We start from the raw sequence: 21,078 nt of genomic DNA, 5'->3' as shown, positions 1-21,078 counted from the left end.
CTCACCTGGGGAGCATCAGGGAGAATCAGTGAACCCCATGGAAACAGAGGCTCCGAGCCCCGACGGTGTGCTGGGAGTGTGCGCCCACAGCAGGCCCTGCCCCTGGGGCCCTTGTTCATGTGAGCTCTGAGCCTTAGCGCCTGCCCCTCCGAGGGCTTTACCGCTGGCGGGAGAGGGCACCCAGGCTGGGTGGCCCCCGGCCGCCTGCATTTTGATGGGTGAGGGGGCCTTGCAGCGACCGTAGCCCGGCTCTGGCCACCCCCGGACAGGCAGCCTTTGAGTCAGGCCGGCCACAGTGGCCTGGGCCCCCGGGTCCAGCGCCCACCACCTAGCTGAGAGGCAGACATCGCAGATCCGGTGGGGCGGGGGGGCCTCCTCCCCACCCATGACCTTGGACCCTGCAGCAAGCTGTCTCTGGGCCCTGAGTGCCGGTTCAGGCACAGGAAGAGAGCCCGCGGCCCGGGCTCAGCACCTGCCTCCTCCAAGTAGATCCGCATCTTCGGGCAGGAGGACTGAGCTCAGGGAGCCACGGTCTTCCCGCCTTTAAGATGGAAGTGGGGGTGCCTGGCCGAGCCCGGCACGTGGGACCCGCTGCTCGTCTGGGGAGCCGCTTACAAGCAGTGCTGTGCAGCCCTGGTCCAGGCCCCGCCAGTCTCTGGCTGCGACCAGAGAGAGCTTGGCACATGCCCGAGCAGGAAGACTGAAGGGGTGTGGGCACGATGCCACCCACGTCCCTTAGGCCTGCGGTCCTGGCCGCCGGCCCCCCACTGCTGACGGCAGCAGAAATCTGACCCGGCAAACGTTCCAGGGGGTCCACAAACCGCTTAGAAAGTCAGACAGGGGGCCCTGGCCGCTCGGTCCTCCGGCGTCCCTTGGGGCCCAGGAGGGGGCCGCCCCAGGGCCAGCCCGGGGCAGCTCCAAAGGGCTGGCAGGGGCCTCTGCTGTCACCCTGCCCCGTCACTGCACTGGCCCGAGGGCTGGAGGACAGGCCGGAGCCGGCGGGCAGGGGACGGCGGCCTCACACCAGGGCCTTGCTGTAGATGCGAGAAAGGGTGAGGGCCCGGGGGGGGCTGGCCCGGCGCCGGCGCCAATGTCACGTCACCATGCGCAGCCCAGAGCAAGGGTCCTAACATCTCTGAGCCTTGCGGCCTGCCTGGCGGTGTCACGTCCAGTGAGGGGTGTGGGTCTGGCGTCTCACGCTGCTGAGCATGGAGCTTCCCTGGGGGGCCCCTGCTGGCGCCTCCTCCTGGGTGGGGGTTTGGGGGGCAACTGGCAGAGTCTGGGTCTCATTCACGCGCCTGGCTATTTCTGCCAGTGCAGGTCTCCACCAGCTGACCAGCCCGAGGTACAAGTTCAACTTCATCGCAGACGTGGTGGAGAAGATCGCGCCGGCCGTGGTCCACATTGAGCTCTTCCTGAGGTGCGCGAGGCCCCTCCAGGCCCCCCACCCCCGCTCTGGCACTGGGGCGGGAGAAGCCAAGTGCAAGGGGGGCCAGGCAGACCTCCCTGATGCCTCCAGCTGCGTGCGCCTTTGGGGAGGGACGGGCCCCTCTGACTCTGGTCTCCCGCTGAGAGGAGGGGTATTGAGCTCACAGCACCAGGGTGTGCTAAGCAGGTGCACCGTGGTGTCAGCTCTGGTGGCACAGGGACTGCTGCAGCTGGTTCTGGAAAGCTCCAAGCCCTGAAAGCTGGTCGCTCAGTGGAACCCTGGGGTCTCCTCCGGGAGCGTCCCGTACCCCCCAAAGAGGAGACACTGACGGTGTGAATGACACCTGAGGATCAGAATTCCTCTTCCTTTTGTCTTTGGAGGGGGTCCCCCAAACAGCCCAGATGAGGCGGGGGGCTCAGAGCCCCAGCCACAGTGCCTTCCAGAGGGGGTGGAGGCAGCCAGGGCCATTATGCCAGCACGAGGCACAGAGGACCCGGTGGCCCGCGGCAGTCCCTGGGGGCGGGCAGAATCACTCACGCCCCGATTCCTGGCCCCAGCGCGGGGCTCCCTCCCTGCTCACTGGGCGTGGAGCCTGCCCAGGTGGAGAACTCCTTCCGGGGCATCGCTGCCCCTGCGTCTCTGGGGGGTGGGGACAGTGTTCACCCCTGATGGCGCTCCACACAGAGAGTCACCAATGGCATGAGCTCAGCGTCAGAATAGCGATATCCTTGGACACCTACTGTGTGCTCCTACTGTGTGCTCCTACTGTATACTCCGAGCCCTGTTTGCTGCTTGGCCTACATTTCTCCAAATGGCCCTGGTGAGTGCCCGCCTCTTAGTGCAGAGAGCCAGGCGCTCGCTCGCAGGAGCTACCCCAGAGCCAGGCCCAGGTGGCCCGCCCCTCAGTGCCCACTGACACACTGAACCCGAGGTCCTCTCTGCTGTCACTCAGGGCTGAGCCCCAGAAGCTAAGCTTCAATGTTCCCATTTTCTGGGTGTGGAGCGGAGGCCTGGAAACTTCTCCCGGCCCGCAGAGCTGCTGAGGGCTGAGTCGGGGTGTACCCCCAGGTCTCTCAGGCCCCAGAGCTGACCCCTTCCTGCCCTTTCTGTGACCTCCAGACCCTGAGACGTGTCATTGAGGAAATTATAACCGGACATGCTAAGTGGTATGTCCCCGGCCTTGCCAGTGGCTCAGACGGGGACAGTGTATTTTTCCAGAAGGCTCTGGGCACCAGGCTCTAAGCCAGCTAATTGCTGACTGTAGCCCAGACTGGCCAGGCAGCAATGCCGTTGCCACATCAGCCTCGGAGGCCGATGTTCACGTGGGTGGGTGGGTGGCTGGGTGGGTGGACAGACTGAGCCGGTGAGATCCCAGACGCAGATGAGATGTTCATCAGGCTTGGGAGCCTCGGCTATGCCCCCGGCCTGGGCGGGGAGGCCCCGGGGCTGCCTCGGGCCCCTTCTGCAGACAAGTGCTAGACCCTAAGCATGGGTGCAGGGGTGAGGCTAGGTGCAGCCCCCGCCCAGGGCCACACGGAGCTGGGGAGAGGGGCGAAGCACCCATGTGCATGGTCACATGCTGTTTCCCCCCAGGGACCAAGTGCTGTGCCCTTTGCCTGCCTGACCCAGAGAAGTAGTTCAAGTCCTGGGCCTCAGTTTCCCCACCTGCAAACTGAAGGCCTGCTGCAGCGTAGGGTGGCTGTGAGCATTAAATCACTCAGGCTGTCTGCTGGGAGCGCTTGGGGACCTTGGCTCTTGCCTGCCGCGGTGGGTCTTCTGCACGCCCTCACTTCCCTGAGAACCCCCCCCGCCCTTCGTGGTCCTTCTCTCCTGCTCCGTCCAGGCCACTCCAGGGTCCCAGGGGCGATCTGCCCCAGAGAGGGTCCCGAGCCGTGTCCCGGGCCCTCTGGCATCGGGTTGTGGTTCCCTCTCGGCCCCGCGGGGGGCTGGGCATTGTCACACATCAGGGACTCCTGACTCTGACCATCTAATGCCATTTACGGAGACAGATGGGGAGGCCTGGCGACTGCTTGTGTCTGAGCACACACCCCACCCTGCACCGTCCAGTGCCCCCTCCGCCCCCTGAGTCCCCAGAGGGTGACACCTGGTGTCATTCATGGGGCAGAGCCTGCCACCGTCACTGCTTGTCACACTGTCTGGGGCTTCTGGACAGGTGCGGGGTGAGGGGGACTGGGCGGGATGGGAACACATCCCCCCCCCAGCGCTACCCTCTCTCCCTGCATAGTCAGATCTGCCCCTCCGCGGGAAAGGACCCCCCTGGGGACCCCAGCACCTGCTGCGCTGTCCCCCAGACCTGTTTGTTGAGTGACTTCCTGCCTCCGGGCACTTTAGCCACCAGGCGTCACACTCAGCAGGGTAGATACCCCATTTCCTAGCCGGGGAGACTGAGGCCTGCCCGCTGCCAGATAAGGAGCGGGTTGGCCCTGAGGGGAGAGTCCCGGCCTGTCTGGCTCCCGCTCTGCGTGGGCAGGACAGCGAGCGCCCGCCTGGCCGGCCAGGCACGGGCCTCAGTCTCCTCCCGGCAGATTGTGAGTCAGAGATGGCCGTCCCCTCCTAGAGGCTGTGAGACGTCCCGCATAAGCGGCCTGTGGCCTGGCCGGCAGAGCTGGGCCTGGACCCGGGCCGGCCCGGGGGGGTGCCCCACGCGGGGCTCCGCTCCTCCCCAGCGGGCCCCCGGCTGGGCCGCCCCGCCCGCCCTGACCTCCCGCCTGCGCTGCTCCCCCCAGACACCCTCTGTTTGGCCGCAACGTGCCCCTGTCCAGCGGGTCGGGCTTCATCATGTCGGAGGCCGGCCTGATCGTCACCAACGCCCACGTGGTGTCCAGCACCAACGCCGTCTCCGGCCGGCAGCAGCTCAAGGTGCAGCTGCAGGACGGGGACACCTACGAGGCCACCATCAAAGACATCGACAAGAAGTCGGACATCGCCACCATCAAGATCCACCCCAAAGTGAGTGTGCCGGGNAGGTCAGAGGAGACCTGGGTCTCCAGCCCCCGCCCCCCGCTTCCCTGAGCTGCCATGTGCGGCAGAGCCGGGCTACCGGCCACCAGCCAGCGATGTGCCCCAAGTCACTCCCACAGGGCTGCCCTCCAAGGCTCAGGGACGCTGCTGGTGTCCCTCCTGGTCACTCCAGGACATGCAGCTGCCCCGTGGAGCTGACGACCGAGAGCCCTGGGACATGGGCCCCAGACCCTCCACATCCCGTCCCCCCAGCTGGCCAGGCACCCACAGTGGGGCCTTAGTCACTGCCCCCCCACCCCCACCCCGCAGCACTGCCAGGGGCTGCCACTGTGTCTGCCCCACAGCCCTGGACAGAAGGGGCGTCCGTGTCCTGCTATTTCAGAGGGGAAACTGAGGCTCGGAGAGGTTAGGTCAGTGCCCGAGACCCCGCTGGCCTGGGACAGGGCTTGTCCAGTGTCGTAGTTGTGACCCTCAGGGAGGGCAGCCCCCCCGTCGGTGACCAGGCGCTGATGAGTCTGGCTTGGCTGACTTTGAATCTGGCTTCTGCTCTTTCCGAGTAAAAGGTATAGATTTTGTGATAATGAGTCTTTTGTGAGGAGGGTCCTTCTTGCCCAATCCAGGGAGGAGAGATTCATCCGAACGGGGACCCTTCCCCATGGTTGACCCTTTCAGAGCAGTTACTGAGTCTCCATTCTAAAGATGAGGAAACTGAGGCTGGGGTGGGGTGAAGGGTGTGCCCAGAGATAGGGGCTGGCACACGTTCCCGGAGAGGCCCGGATAGTAAACACTTCAGGGCTTTGTGGGGCCCGTGCCCTCTGGGGACACCTCTCAACGATGCAGCAGCCGCAGCTGATACAAACCTGTGGCTGTGTCCCAATAAAACTTTATTGACAAAACACGCGTCAGGCTGGATTTGGCGGAGGGCCACAGTGTGCAGACCCCCTCCCCCCAGGACCCCCTCAGGGTGACGCAGAGCCAGACAGGACGGCGGGTCTGGGGGCCGCTGCAGCAGAATCCTGGGGCCACACCCAGCAGCTGTTACACCCCCTTGACCCACCCAGTGGGCCTGCCTCACCCCTGTTCACAGCACCCACCGTTTTTACTGGGAGCTGCTCTGAAGAACACCGCCCTAGGGAAAGAAGACCTTATCTGGCATAGTGCGCGGAGCAGAAAGGGAAGGCGGCTGTCACAGGAGGAAAGAGCAGTGACCACACGAAACTGGGCAGTCAGATGGGCTGAGGTGTGGGGTCCTTGTCCAGAGCTAGAGGGAGGCCCCTGTGCTCGGGACACAACAGTCGCCAGAACCTTCTCATAAAGCTTTGTGTCTGAAGGAGTTGCTGTCACTGGGATCCCCCTCCGGGGCCGCCTGGATGGTGGCCTCAGAAGCACATGGTGCGACACCGAATCCCCCAATTCACGGAGGTGCCGGCCACGGGGCCTCGGCCGCCGTTGATTTCACGTTCGCTGCTGTGTGCATGTCGTTCGGCACCTTAACCGCCCTTAGGAGCACCCCCTCTGAGAGTGTTCCCTGCAGCTTCCAGAACATTCCGTGTTGGGCAAACCCAACACGGCCGGCTATCAGAGCTGTGGGCCCAGCTGTGGATGCTGACAGAAGCGCTCCACTGGGTCCACATGAAAATGGAGTGGGCAGGTGTCCCTGAGTGCAGGAGGTGGTGGCAGGGCTTGGGTAAGTCACCTTATGGTCCGGGCCTCAGTTTCCCTGTCGGTCTGTACTGGGAGATCAGGTTGAGCTGGATCAAGGGCTCCAGGGCTCCTGCAGTCGTACGCGTCAGTCTGTGTGAGATGCATTCCTGATGGTGCTCAGAGCCCCTGTCAGATTTCTAGAGGGGCCTGTGACCACCGAACTAGTGGACCTCAGAGGCTGTGCCCAGCCGGACCCCGTGGCCACCCTCCCCGTGTGCCACTCCCGCGGCCCACCCGGGGACCCCTGTGGTCACTCGCGCGGCTGAGGCTCTGTTCCAAGGACTCCAGCCCCGGGTTCCTCCTCCTACGGGTCAGCTGGAGGCCAGCCTGGCCTCTGTCTGAGTTGGCCGCTCGCCTTGGCCTTCGCCCCTGACGGTTCTACCCAGCTGCTCCGGCCTCCCTGGGACCTTCCGGGCCCCCATCTGGCCCCAGTCCCACCCAAGGCAGACAGCTGAGCCTCCCCCCCCCCGTGTCCCCGCTTCAGAAAAAGCTCCCGGCGCTGCTGCTGGGCCGCTCAGCTGACCTGCGGCCGGGCGAGTTTGTGGTGGCCATCGGCAGTCCCTTCGCCCTGCAGAACACGGTGACCACGGGCATCGTCAGCACGGCCCAGCGGGACGGCAAGGAGCTGGGCCTCCGCGACTCAGACATGGACTACATCCAGACGGACGCCATCATCAACGTGAGTCTCGCGGGGCCTCTGGGGGGCCATCACTCAGCCCGTCCGCTTGCTAGAAAGTTCCTTCTTTAGGCTGAACGGAGCTCGGACTCCCTGTGACTTCTGCACCGGACGCCAGGCCCGCCCCGGGGGTTATAGCAGCCCCTGTCCTGGCCCTGACCGGCCCCTGGGAGACGCAGAGGTGTAGCCCGGATCACAGGCCCCGCCAGCCCCGCTTTTCTCGTCCTCAGGGCGCCTCGGTGCTCACCGCGCGCTCTGCCCAGGCGCTCCACCCCCACCTCTCCGCCGTGCCGTGGTTCGGGCTCTTCTAGAAATGTTAGGCTTTCTAGAGACCCCCGGGGGTGGGTGGGATAGAACTGTACCCCGTGAGGCGAATCTGGAGGCGTGAGGTTTGTGCAGAGAGCTCCGGCCCAGGCCAGACGTGTCCTCAGACAGCATCCACTTGTCCTCAACAGCATCCGGGGCCTCAGCTTTCTTACCTGGGAAATGGGGGCAGGAGTGAGGCTGTTGGGGGTAAAATCCGAGTACCTGTGCTGGTTAAGAGTGAGGGGCTCAGCTAACGTCTCGTTTCCTCCCTTGCAGTACGGGAACTCCGGGGGGCCTCTGGTGAACCTGGTAAGTGTCCCCAGGAGCAGGGGTGTCTAGCTTTCCGGGCTCCGCTCACATGGCCGCACAGCCCCAGGCAGGGATGGGACCTCAAAGATGGGCCTTGAACCGTCACACCCTGTGGCTGGGCTGGAGTGTTGGGGGGGGCGGGACCCCAAGGGTGCGCTGCCCTGCCCTCCAAGCCTCTGGGGGAGCCGAGTAAGGATGGCCCCGAATGGCGGCCAGGCAGGGACCACCCATCAAGGACCTGGGGCAAGGGAGACACAGGTCACCGCTGGTCACCGCTCTGGGCCCCCCATCCTTGCATTTACATGCAGGGTGAGGGACATCCTCGTTCTGTCCCAGCCCTCTTGGGTCACCCTGTCCCGGGTCTGTCCTGGGCCCCAGAATCAGGTTCATTCTCATCCCAGGGGAGATGGGAGTTCAGAAATCAGAAATCAGTTCAGCTCTGGGCCCCGAGAACTGTTGGCTGCCATCCCTACTCTGGGGGGCTCCCATCCTGCAGCAGTGTGTCTGACGTGGGAAGATGTGACGTGAGGAGCAGTGAGGGGGTGCTGGAGGGGTGCAGGCAGGGAGGGCTTCCTGGAGGCGGGGGCATCTAACTCGGACTGTGGAGACCGAGGGTTTGGGGTCGAGGGGGGCGTGCAGGAGAGAGCCCGGGGAGAAGCACGACATGAGTGGGAGGGGCCCGACGCTCAGCGGGACAAGGGCCACGGCACTGGTGTTCCAGAAAGCTCCGGCGGGAGGCCAGAAAAGCCAGCGCCGGGTGCATGCCAGGCTAGGGGAGGAGCGCCTTCCCGGGAGGGTGCAGGGTGGGGGCAGCAGGGGAGGCCAGCTCCTGGGATACAGCGAGCACGGTGATGCTCGGGGACCTGCCCTGACCTCATGCCCCAGCCGCACTTCTAGAAGGAAGGCAGACAGGGGTCTCACCACCCGCTGTCTGGGCCCCCAGGATGCCGCCGGGGGATGTCCTCCTTGCTGGGCACTGCCTGCGGGGCGGGGGAGAGGAGGGGTCAGGTTCGGAGGGACAGGTGGGGGTCCCTGACCTGGAGGTGAACCCCACCTTCTGGGGGCCCCTCGGGGGCAGTGATGGCCAGGTCGGCCGTGGGGCCTGGGTGGCAGACACGGTGCTTGGGCTCCCCGGGTGACCGCCCCCTCTGATGGCCCCGCACAGGACGGCGAGGTCATTGGCATCAACACGCTCAAGGTGGCGGCCGGCATCTCCTTTGCCATCCCCTCCGACCGCATCACGCGCTTCCTCGCCGAGTTCCAGGACAAACACATCAGAGGTGAGGCGCTGCCCGGGGCTGTGAGGCAGGGGGCGCTGGCCTTCCGGGCTGTCCCCGCAAGTGCCGGGGACCCTGCGCCCTCCCTCTCAGTCTTCCCCCCTCTTCGTGTCCACGTGCAACCCCCGCCCCTCTAGACCCTTCGGGCCGCGGGTCTCCTACCCCCACCTCCCGCTTCCCACCTCCAGCGGCTTGGGCTCCCCAGGTTCCCCTTCTCTGGGCGGCTGCAGACCAGCCTTNCCTCCCTCCTTCCTTCCTTCCTTCCATTGTTCCTTCCATTCATCCACACTTCTTCCTTCCTCCATTCATCTCCCCACCCATCCCCCACCTCATCCAGCCACACCCTTCCTTCTTTCCCCCACCCATCCCCCACTCCACCCATCTACCTGCCTCCCTCCTTTCCTTCTTCCCCCCTGCCCGCCCCTGAGCGCTCCCCCTTTCAGCCTGCTGGTCGCGCGGACTGCCCGGGAGGGTAGCCTCTACTCCAAAGGAGCCCAAGCCCCTGAACCTTGGAAGCCGTTTTGCTCTCAGCCCCACCTCCCTGTCCGCATGCACAGAGACGTCCAGCCTCCCCTGCCCGCTCCTGGACGGCCTTGGGCACCCGCCTGCTGCAGGCCCTGGCCAGGCACGGGTGGCTCCCGGCGAGGGCCTGCCGGTCGCCTTCTCACAGTCGGCGGTCACAGCTGCTTTCCAGAGTAGGGCCATGTGTCCCCTGTTCTCGGGGGCTTTCCTGGCGGCCCCACCTTCCCACCTTTCATTGTAGCCCAAGTGAGCGCCTCCCGCCTGCCATTCTGTCTCCGTGCCCACCTGGCTGGCGCCCAGACCCCCTCCCCACTCCTCACACCTTCAGACTGCCTCCCTGTCTCCTCCCAGCCTCCTCCCCTGCCATTCACTGAGAGCAGGGGCCTCTTCGCGCTTGCCCTGACCTCAAGGATCCCGCCCACCAAGCCCGCGGAACCCAGTGCAGCCGCGACCAGTACTGTGAGGACTGGTCACGTGAAGAACTGCTGTTGAGGACTCTGTGTGGTTCATCGGGGGCCCTTGTGTGAAGATGGCCTGGAGCCAGGGCCGAGCCCTCCTTCCCTAACGAAGCTGAAGGCCCCTTCTTTTGACAGAGGGGCCATTGTACCCTTTGGAGCCCTTTATTCCTTGGCTGCTAGGAAGCTCAGAACTTAACGCGGGGCCTCACCTTCAGACCTGTCGTAGCCTTGGTCCTTTCCCTAGTAGCTGAGTGTTCCTAGCGTAACTACGCTCTGCTCCAGCGGTGCCTCTGGCCTTGGCCGCCTCCTGGAGATCGGTGGATCGCGTGTTTCACAGGCTGAGCTGTCAGGTGACTGTTCTGGGAAATCCGATGGTAGCGGCCCCTTGCTTCTCGCGCCTTCCTCTCCTCTCTCAGGCAAGAGCCCGCCGGGGGCCACAGGGATCGTTCCTCTGTCATGCAGACTGTTCCCCAGACACCCTGGCAAACACTCACCCCCGTCCCCAGAGCTGCCACCTCCCCGGGACATGCCGACTAGTCAGAGAGCCCAGTGGTTCTTAGCCAGACGGCTGAATCCACAATTTAAAATCTTTCGGAGCTTGACGTGTTCGCTCTTCCCTTTTGTTTCTTAATAAAACTTTCAAAATACTTAAACCCAGTTAATCTAAAGTTCTTTAAAAGAAACCATCCTTAAATTAAATTAAGGAGATGTTGAGGGGCCCTGCTTGGCCCTGTCCAGGCTGAGGGGTCAGAGGCCTCTGAAAGGAGCCACATGCTGCGCCCAGGGAAGCTCAGCTCCGGCCCCGAGAGCGTTTGGGGCTCCGCCGGCCTCGGGACTCGAGTACACCCCCGGGGGTGTTTGGGTCAGTGGGGCCCTCAGTGTCAGGTCCTCAGTGGCCACGTCCAGCCTGGGGAGGGACGTCGCTCACCTCCTGCCCCAGGGTCCTCTGTCCCCGGCGCCCAGGGAGAGGCACAGGGAGGCGCGGGGGTGGGGACTGGAGGCACTTTCCCGGCCTTGCGGCCACACGCCACTCCGGGCACCCGCCTGCTGGAGAGCTCCCCCAGTAGACCGGAGGCAGGAGCAGGGGTGTGGCGGGCAGGGCCGGTGCTGTGGAGCCCGTTGTCGTGTCTTCAGGGTGCCACAGNCCGGCCTCAGGTGGGGCCGGGAGCCACACCCACGGGCAGGCGGGCAGCCGCGGGCGTGGGCCAGGAGTCCACGGGGGAACCGCCCTCCTGGCGGCCTGGCTGGGTGCGGCAGCGGCTCCCCCTGCAGCTTGGGGCCCCGTCAGTGTTGGACCCGGGGCGTTTCCCGGGGAGGGGGGCTCAGGGGGCAAATCCGGGATCAGCCCTGATGCCCCAGGAGCCCCAGGCTTGTGCTTCTCCGTGGCTTTGGTGTGGGTTTGTGTGGAGGTGAAGTTAAGTGCCCTACAGCGACCCCCTTTCAGCGCTTTGACCTGCCACGTGAGCGCGCGGGCGGCATGGGGAGCACCTGGCTCCCTAAAGGGAGCACTCGCTCCTCCCTCTTCCCCCGCCCCCCCCCCCCAAGGTTTTATCTCCTGCCCTGACATCCATGCCTCACCTGGGTCCAAAGTGGCTTCATGACACGTTCGGCCAGAAACGAAGCCGGGACCTGCAGGCCACCTCTGTGTCCCCAGCACCGCGGGGACCCCAGCATTTAGGTGATGTCCCAGTGACGGAGGGCACTCAGGGGTCATCCACTGACCTAGAAACCCAGTCGGGCCCCCCGCCCCGCCCCCCATGCCCCTGTTTCTGGAGAAGCCGTCTGGGGCAGGGCCCGCTGGCTCCCGGCTGGGTGCCGAGTGGGGCTGTAACCAAGGACTCAGAGAGATGGCGCTTCCTCGCTGGTGACAGGGCCGCACGTCTGCCTGGCCAGGCGGCCGCTCACGCACAAGCCCGGGAGGCTCAGTCCCCTTCCTGTTAGAAGCCTGAGCTTGGGGTGTGAGCCGTGCTGACCAGGGGCTGGTCATGCGAGGAGCTGGATGCGGGGTCCTGGCCTCTGTGCCGGCCCTTTGTCCTTTCCTCTGAGGCCCTCACCCCGTCTTGAGGGTTGAAATGCCATCTAGGGAGTGACTCCCAGATTTGCAGGCCCGTCTCTGCCCCAAAGCCCCCCGGGGCTGCACCTGCTGGGGGTGAACGCCGAGCCGCCTGCCCTGCAGAGCCGCGGGCCCAGCCTCCCTGCACACCACCCCCCCACCCCACTCTGACCTCCCTCACCCAGTCCCGCCTGTCTTCAGGACGGAAATGTCTGTTTAGATATTTTGCTCGCTTAAAAACAATTGGGTCGTCTGTGTCCTTTGTAGGTTTTGAGAGCACTTTGGATGGGAGCCTTCAACAGAGGGACGAGCTGCAAATGTTTACTCCTGTGGCCTCGCTTTTCATTCTCTTAACGTGTCTTCAAAGAGCAGAAGTTTTGTAACTTTTATGAAGTCTCATTGAACAAAAATTTTTATTTTTATTAAAAAAATTTTTTAAATGTTTATTTTTGAGACAGAGGGAGACAGAGCGTGAGCAGGGGAGGGGCAGAGAGAGAGGGAGACACAGAATTGGGAGCAGCTCCAGGCTCTGAGCTGTCAGCACAGAGCCCGATGCGGGGCTCGAACCCACAAACCATGAGATCATGACCTGAGCCGAAGTCGGAGGCTCAACCGACTGAGCCCCCCAGGAGCCCCGAACAAAAATTTTTAAATGGATCATGCGTGTGGTGTTGTATCTAAGAAATCTTTGCTAACCAAAGGTTGGAAATATCTTCTCCTAGCAGTTTACTTTAAAATTTTTTATTTATCTAGTCTTTCTTTATTTTAATTTTTTTAAACATTTATTCATTTTTGAGAGACAACATGAGTGGGGGAAGGGCAGAGAGAGAGGGAGACACAGGATCCAAAGCAGGCTCCAGGCTCTGAGCTGTCAGCATAGAGCCCGATGTGGGGCTCGAACCCATGAGCAGTGAGATCCTGACCTGAGCCGAAGTCAGACGCTTACCGTCTGAGCCCCCCAGGCTCCCCTCCATATGGATTTTAGAATCAGCTTGTCAGTTCCTACCCCAGATCTTATGAACCATGAGATTGTGACCTGGGCGGAAGTCAGATGCTTAATGGACTGACCCCCCCAGGCGCCCTCATCAGATTTTCTATACAGATTATTCTGCAGTCTGTGAATAGAGGCCGTTTTGCCTCTCTCTTCCACTCTGGATGCCTTTCCTTCTTGCCTGGCTGGAGCCTGCATAAGATACTGAATAAACGTGGTGAGAGAGGGTGTGCTCGCGTTGTTCCTGACCTTGGAGAGAAGTCTCTGGTCTTCCACCTGTAAGCAGGAGGCTCGCTCAAGGTCTCTCACAGGTGTCCTGCCTCAGGAGGAAGAAGTTCCCTTCCATTTGTGGTTTTTATTATTTATTTATATATATTTATGTATTTATTTCTGAGAGAGAGAGAGAGAGAGAGACAGCGTGAGCAGGGGAGGGGGAGAGAGAGAGGGAGACACGGAATCTGAAGCAGCTCCAGGCTCTGAGCTGTCTGCACAGAGTCCGACGCGGGGCTCGAGCCCACGAACCGCGAGATCATGACCTGAGCCAAAGTCGGACGTTCAACCGACTGAGACCCCCAGGCGCCCCCATTTGTGGTTTTTAGAAGGAGCAGATGTTGGAAGATTTTGTCAGACACTTTTTCTGTGCCTTTTGAGTTGATGGTTTTCCTTTTTAGTCTGTTAATGTGGTACATTGTGTGCTGGTTGGCCTTCGAGTGTTGAGGCACCGTGTACTCCTGGGTACCTCCCCCTCCTTACTCACGGTGCTTTATTCCCGTTTGCATGGTGTTGGACTTGGTTTGCTGGAAACGTCTACAGCTTTTGCAGCCATCTTCCCGAGGGGTGCTGGTCTAATTTTCTGGTCTTGGTGTCCGGACGGTAGTTGGGAAGTTGCTGAGGAAAAAGTCCTCTCCCGTGTCTCTGGTCTGTCCTCAGTTCTCTGCCACGACAGCGTGTTGCTTCTGACACCCTGCTGACCAAGTGCGAGGGGCTTCCCCACACCAGCTGGCTGTCCTGTTCTCCCCCGACTCTGATGCTGTCTGCCTGGAGATCACGTCAGAGCCCACAGCCAAGGTCACACGGGACCGCCCCCGCTTCAGATGCCAGTCAAAAGTCCAGGCTGTCACCTGTGCTTCTGACCCACCGGCTATAGACTGGGGGTTCTCACGGCCCCCTCCTCGGGTTGGTCATTTGCTAGAGCGGCTCACAGAGCCCAGGAAAACAGTGACTTACCAGGTTACCAGTTTATGTGTAAAGGGGTGTCACTCAGAACGGTGACAGAAGAGATGCACAGGGCAGGTCTGGGGAAGGGCCCGGAGTCCCTCTGGGGAATCACCAACTGGCGGACGCTCTCCCACCCACCCTCTCGGGCTTGAGTGGAGGCTTCAGTCTGTAGGCGTGATTGGTTACATCACCGCCACGGTGATTATTTCATCCTCCAGCCCCTCACCTCTCCCCAGAGGCAGGGTGGGAGTTGGGGCTGAAAGCTGGACCCTTAGACACATGGGTAGGTTTTCCTGGCAACTGGCCCCTTCCTTAGGGGCTTCTCAGAATCACTCACTAACATACTCAGGAGTGGTTGGCAGGGGAAAAGGGGCTTGTGGTGTGAGTATCAGAAGACACCCATCTCACATTTGTCACTGTCACTATTTCGGGAGCTGACAGCAAAAGATGCCCCCAGAGCCCTTATCACAGGGATTACAAAAGAGCTAGAGGCTGTGTGCTGGGAACCAAAAGCCAACACCAAAACACATATTTCTCATTATAAATCACAATATCCCAGAGGTGTTGGCTGCAAGAGCTTGTCCAGAGTTGGTGCTATTTCTTTCCTGACCATTTGGTAGAATTCTCCTGTGGGCCCGCCTGGGCCTGGAATTTTCTTTATGGGAAGATTTTTAACTACAAATTTAGTTTTTAAAAGTAGAGGCAAGGGTACATGGTTATCTGCTGCTTCTCAGATGAGATTTGGCAGTTTGGAAACTTTGAGAAATGTGTGCATGTTGTCCGGGTCATCAAATGTATTGGCATTAAGTTATTCATCATTAAGTCTTATGACCCTTTTAAGGCCTATAGGATCCATGGTGATGTCACCTCTCTCGTTCCTGGTGTGGATAATTATCTTGTCTTTTCCTTTTTTCAGCTGATCAGTGTGGCTGAAAGCTTAAAGCTTTACCTTCTCTATTATATTTCTGTTTTCTACTTCACCAATTTCCAATCTTTGGTATTTCCTTTCTTCTGCTTACACTGGGCTTCATCTGAATTTCTTTTTCTAGTTCTTAAGGTGGAAGCTGACATCACTGATCTGAAACCCCTTTCTTTTCTGATATTGGCACTTTGGTGCTATTCATTGCCCTCCAAGTACTGCTTTACCTGCATCTCCCAAACTTTGATACGTCATTTTGCCATTTTTATTTAGTTTAAAATACTTTCTAGCTTCCTCTTTGATTTAGTCTTTGAACACAGATTGTTCATAAGTATGTCATTTCATTTCTAAGTTCTGGATATTTCTACTTTAATTCTGCTGTGGTCAGAGAGCATGTTTTTGTGATAGGACATTTTAGGTAAATGTCATTTCTGGGTCCAGGACAGCTTCTAAGTCACAGGCTGGAGCAGCCGGAGGGAAGTTGTGTGTATAACACTCCAAACAGAGGACCTGACCTCGTGCTGCCTGGGCATTATCGGCTACTATTATAATTTGTGGGGAAGGCAGGATAAGGTGACAAGTTCAGATGTGAGCAGGCAGGTGTGGGGAATCTGGGAGATGGAGGCTGGAAAGGAGAGCCCCTTTCAGACCATCAGGGTTTGGGCGTGGGGCTCACAACAGAGCAGGTGCGGGAGCTGATGTGGGTGCGCGGGGCCTGAGGACGAGGGTGGGCATGAGGCCACCAGACGAGGCAAGACAGCGGCTCTAGACCTGTGACTGCGTGGGGAGGCTCCTGCCGCCTTTTCGGCTCCAGGGGCGAACCGAGTCCCCACGTGGGCACTACGGAAGGCCGAGGCTTTCGTGACGGCTCTAACGGAACCCCGTCGTGTTTCGTTCCCAGACTGGAAGAAGCGGTTCATCGGCATACGGATGCGGACCATCACCCCGAGGTGCGTGTCTCAGGGATGCGTTGCTGTCCCTGCGTCCTCCTCCGGGGCCCCGCCCAGCCGTGCCCGGCCGCGGGCAGGTGCTCCGTGGGCCGGATGCACTCGTGCTCCCAAGCCTTGGCTCAGGCCAGGCCCCCTGCTCCCTCAGCTCCCTCAGGATTCCATTCAGGTGCCGTCGCCTCCAGGAAGGCTCTGTGGTTACCGTAACAGATCACCACAAACTCGATGGCTTATGGCAATAGGAATCCCTTCCCTCACAATCCTGGAGGCCAGTAGTCCCAAATCAGGGCGTCAGCGGGGACACACTCCCACCGAAGGCCCTGCGGGGGCGGGGGGGAGTCCTTCTTTGCGTCTGGGGGCTCCAGCTGTTTCGGGGATGTGGCCGCCTCCACGTGAGGATGGAGGCGGACGTGGCTTACTTGTGGAACTGTCTTTGCAGTCTGCTGGAAGAACTGAAAGCCAGCGACCCAGACTTCCCGTCGGTCAGCAGTGGGATCTACGTGCAGGAAGTCATTCCAAACTCACCTTCTGAGAGGTAGGCTGCCCGATGGGAAGGGGAGAGGACAGACGGGAGGCCTCAGTGCGGGGGGTGGGGTGGTGGTATTGGGTGGGCCTGACACCTCAGGTGGACTTGCTTCAGTGACCTTGCATGACCTTGAGCCCCTGGCCCATGGCATNAGCAGGGGAGGGGCAGAGAGAGAGGGAGACACAGAATTGGAAGCAGGTTCCAGGCTCCGAGCTGGAGCACAGAGACTGATGTGGGGCTTGAACCCACGAACCATGAGATTAAGATCTAGCCCAAAGCCAGACGCTCAGCCGACTGAGCCCCCCAGGTGCCCCCAGAATGCCCTTTCCTTTGGGTCTGGGGAGACAGAGCAGTGGAGACCCCCCCTCAGAGCTCAAACCCCATGCCAGCCTGACTCCTAGCAGCCTGATGGGCCCACCTGGGTCTTCCATGGCCTCTTTCCTCGTCTGCAAGATGGACACGATCCAGCCCACTCTCTGTCCCCTGAGGAGACCTTGTGAAGCTCAAACGAGACGGAGCTCTGTTTTCTTCCCCGCCAAGTTCTGGGGCCAGGTGGACTGTGTGCAGCACCGCGAGCAGCACCGCGAGCTNCGATCCAGGCCCACAGGGGCTCTGCCAAGCCCCCTCCCTCCTCCCCCCGGGTCTCCGCCAGTGTGGTGGGCGGGCCGCCCCCGTCAGGGGTCTAAACGGTAGTTCCCGCAGCTGGAGGCCCTGCACATGGGGTCCGTGGGGGGCGGGGCAGGGGCTGGAGCAGAGATGACCCCGGCGGGCAGGCCTCCGGCCCACGACCAAGACCCCCTTGCTGTTTCTGCGCTGTGTTGTTTTAGAGGTTGTGCGGGAGGACGCGGGCCCAGCACACGTGCGCAGCCTGCAGTAGAAGCTGTTAACACACCGATCCATGAAGCCAAAGAATAAAGGCCAAGCTCGGTCCCTTGTTCAGGGTTGAGGCAGGNGCTGAGGCAGCGGCGTGAGTCAGCGCTCCAGAGGCGCCTTCGTGGTTACCCCTCACCGCAGCCTGGACCTCGTAATTTGCCGGGCGTGTCCCCGCAGGGACCACAGGCGTAGGGACCGAGGCTCCAAGGCCTGGCCTGAGGCCGCCCAGCCAGGAAGCCTGCAGCCCCGCTCGGACCCGGCCCTCCCGTCGCGTAGAAGAAGCAGGCTAGCGAAGCCTGGGCCATCGCGGGGTGGCGGTTTCCGACTGGCGTAGGGGCCCTGCAGCCAGGGTGCGTTGTCACCCGTGGGAGTGGGTCTTCAGCTGCTGCTGTTCAACCAGGCCGACCCCCGAGCGGGGTCCTGGCCTTGCAGGGACATTCAGTGACTGGTGTCCCTCCATCCACAGGGGCGGCATCCAAGATGGCGACATCATTGTCAAGGTCAACGGGCGCCCGTTGGCGGACTCGAGCGAGCTGCAGGAGGCCGTGCTGACGGAGTCCCCTCTGCTGCTGGAGGTGCGCCGCGGCAACGACGACCTCCTCTTTAGCATCGCGCCCGAGGTGGTCCTGTGAGGGGCCCTCCCCGCATCGCCGAGCGCCGGAGCCCGCAGCCCAGGACAGCTGCCGGCCCAGGGGTCCCGTCCGGGCCGCTGCGTCCCGCGGGGTGGGGACGAAGGACCACGCACGGTCCTCAGCAGAGCCAGAGGCCTCCTCCTGGCTGTCCAGGGACAGAGCGGCAGGTGGGCTTGGCCCGGGACCCGCCTCCCAGCCTTTGGGGGCTTGGCTCCCTCGTCACAGTGCCCCCGGGCAGCCAGACGTCCCCTCGTACAGGTGCTCCCGAGGGTCACCTTCCAACTCCGGAGTCTCCTGCAGCCCCCACCCCTGCCTCTACACCTGTCCATACTCGGGTCTCAGTGTCCAACCTACCCCTGCCCCTCCCCCCACTCGCCTGCTCAGGTCAGTCCCAAGCCCGTCCTCCCCAGGGAGGGCCTCCCATCCCCTACACCGGACACAGCGCCCACCACACTGAATGACGGGCTCTGGGGCCCCGCCAGCCTGGAGGCCCTGAGGGCGGCCATGTGTGACAGCCTCTGCCAGCCCAGTGCGGGGACCTGGCCCACAGCAGGCACCAGGGGTCGCGCCCTGGCCTCCCAGCCGACCCCTGTGGCGGGAGAGAGACGGGCCCGGAGCAGAGAGAGTCTGACACCCTCCAGAAGGCCTCTTGTCCTGGAGGTGACCTTGGGGCAGCAGCGGGCAGCAGAAGCCCCCCGACGGGGGTAGGACTGAGCTGGCCTCGCCTCCCCTGTGCTGTCCTGCGCCGGGCAGTCGCCTGCGGGGTGGCCCGGGAGTGGCGGGCGGGGGCAGGCTGTGCTGTGAGGTGCCGTGGGGAGCTTTGCTGTACAGGGGATTCCCCGTGTTGCTTGTACTGTGTGTTTCTCTACTGTACGGAAATTAAAGTTTACAAGCACATGGTTGTTAGCCGGCGGGGGCGCCTAGGGCAGCCTGACCCCCCCCCTCCCAGCCACAGCCGTTGCCGCCTCCGGACCTGACGCCAGTGGCCTGGGACGCCACCTTGAGCACAGGGGTGCTGGGCCAGCCCCCCGCTCCCTCCCAGTCCGTGGTCTTGGGCCAGACGGTCGCCTGCCCTGCCGTGTCCTCTCCCCGTGTGTTGCCGTACCGCCCCCGCCCCCCGGCGATGGGGCCGAGCGCCCACGGAGCCCGCTACGCGCGTGGAGGGGGCGAAGCGTCTCTGCATCCGCCCCCCGCCACGCACCACCGGGCGATGGGGAAGCGAGGCAGGAAGAGACCAGGCGGTTTGCCCAGAGACCCCACGGCAGGACACCGAGAGCCGCGAACTTGCCCGGGTTAGCACGTCGGGGCAGCAGGGTGAGGGTGGGGGCGCCCAGCAGGTCTGGGCAGGAGGGGCCAGGCCAGGCCCCGCTGGACCCAGCCTCGCAGGCGGCAGCGTCTGCCTCCGGGCAGCTGTGTGAGCACCGGCCTCCGTCTCCTTAGGGGGCACCGAACAGCCCCGGGACTTCAAGCCCTTCGCGGCTCTGGGAGCCCGACGCGTGACGGGCCCGTATTTAAACAACCCGCTACAGGCCGGTTTTAGAGGGTGGCCCCAGATGGCCGCGGCGGCAGCTGGAGCTCTGTTTGGTGCCTGGAGGGATGCACAGGACATCAGGCCACCGGGCGTCGGTGGTGCTGGGTGCGGCCGGCTGTGTGCACTGCAGCCGGCGGGCTGGATGGGGGATCCGGTGACCGAGCACTTGCCAGGACCAGAAATGTCGCAAGCAGCTTTGACGGAGGGCGCTGCGTCTGGTTCAACACCGCAGTTTTGCAATCCTTGGGCTCCGATCACTGCGTGAACTGAGCGCCCCTCCCATACCCGGGGCCTCACCAAGGCCCCGGGGCTGCTCTGTAGGGAGTTAGGTCCTGGCCGTGGGGCTGCACCGCGTGAGGCTGGGGTGCTGCTCCCAGAGCTGGAGGAAGCCCTCAGGCCGAGGGGCAGAGAGCCATGGGCCCCGGAGCTGACGGGGAGCCCAGAACCGTCCCTCGCAGCCGCGGCCTCACAGGCGGTGGGTCGTGGGCGGGGCCACAGCCCCTGCGGTTGGGGATCAGGGGCGTTTGCGAGGCTTCGCCCCGAGGTCTGCAACTGGGATGGATCAGGCTCCCTGAACATGGCCCCCCAAGGACATCGATGGGCGCCAAGCTGTCAGCCCCACCCCTTCCCCACCCCCGCCCCCGGCAGCCCCTGACCCGGAGGGGAGGGAAGCAGGGGGCAGACGCGGGGAGCAGCNTTGCCACAGCGAACTCTGAATTAACTGTCACGCAGGAGGCTCCTGACTCGGGCTCTGGCCTCACAAGCGCCCCAGAATGTCACTTCACATCTCGTCCCTCCCTGCCCCCGGGCCGCGGGCTGACAAGAGCCGTTCCCCCCGCCCCCTGCCCCCGGCCTCAGGTTGTCCATCAGTGAGGCCGTGCTGGGACGTGGGGTCAAANCAGGCGTCGGCCGGGCCCGCCGTGGTCTCGCCCCTACCCTCGTCTGGCTGACCCCTGTGCGGGACGTGAGGCCTGGGCTGCCGCGTCCAGGGAGGCCACCCCCTCACCCGCCGCTGGGGGCTGTGCAGGGGGGCTGGGCTCTGTGGCCTTCGGGCCCTGCCCCCCCCCCCCCCCACAGCTGGAAGGACCTGGCCTCCCAAATGCTTCTCCAGATGCAGCCGGTGAAAAACAACTTTTCCAGAGCCTTCTGGCTGCCGCCGGGGGACCGTGCAGCCCTCAGGCTCCTGGCGCAACCCCCATGGCTCGCGGCCGCCGCTCTGCTGTGTGTCCTGGACCCGTGCACGGAGGCCCGGAACGGCGGCGGCCTCACTGCGGGCACCCATGGCTGCCGTGGGGTCCTTCACAACCGCCGGGAAAGCAGGCCGGACAGGACGGGTCCCTGAGTCCGAATGCCCCACTGGACAGCGCGGGGACCGAAGCCCAGAGAGTAGGACTTGGGGTCGCACGTGAGCTGGAGACCGGCCGCCAGGGCCCCGGGCGGGGCTGGAGCAGACAGCTGGGACCTCGGCTGCTGCAGGACAAACATCTGCTGCAGAGCTCAGGGGGCCCGGCCAGGGTCTCCAGGAGGGGCGCCGCCCCCGGGCCACAGCATCTGCGTCCTTCTAGGGCCCCTCCCCACCCCCAAGGGGATCTGCGGACCCAGATGACAGGTGACCAAAGAAGGAGGCTGCGGAAAGGGTCGGAAGCCGGGGGCAGCGGGGCACCCTGCAGGACGTCCCACCCTGGGGACGCCGGGGGCGGGGGGGCGCCGGCCGGGCCCCGCCCC

The 21,078-nt window shown here is 63.0% G+C and overlaps 1 protein-coding gene across 1 annotated transcript in view; it reads left to right on the top strand.

Annotated features, from left to right (window-relative positions):
- Window positions 1-18,719, top strand: part of HTRA3 (HtrA serine peptidase 3) — a gene marked incomplete at its 5' end in the record, with an annotated part of 28,046 nt that extends 9,327 nt beyond the window's left edge. Inside the window, 8 exons of the mRNA XM_077750374.1 lie at window positions 1,321-1,420; window positions 4,177-4,399; window positions 6,600-6,794; window positions 7,374-7,406; window positions 8,572-8,686; window positions 15,746-15,794; window positions 16,231-16,326; window positions 17,657-18,719. Of these exons, the coding sequence (XP_077606500.1) occupies window positions 1,321-1,420; window positions 4,177-4,399; window positions 6,600-6,794; window positions 7,374-7,406; window positions 8,572-8,686; window positions 15,746-15,794; window positions 16,231-16,326; window positions 17,657-17,822 (977 nt within the window). The remainder of the gene's footprint in view (window positions 1-1,320; window positions 1,421-4,176; window positions 4,400-6,599; window positions 6,795-7,373; window positions 7,407-8,571; window positions 8,687-15,745; window positions 15,795-16,230; window positions 16,327-17,656) is intronic.
- Between the last annotated feature and the right edge of the window lie 2,359 nt (window positions 18,720-21,078).

This window comes from Crocuta crocuta, unplaced genomic scaffold (assembly GCF_008692635.1).
Source record: "Crocuta crocuta isolate KB4526 unplaced genomic scaffold, BGI_CrCroc_1.0 scaffold179, whole genome shotgun sequence".
Classification (NCBI taxonomy): Eukaryota; Metazoa; Chordata; class Mammalia; order Carnivora; family Hyaenidae; genus Crocuta; species Crocuta crocuta.
Note: the sequence above shows the minus strand (reverse complement) of the source record. Positions and strands in the feature narration are given on the sequence as shown.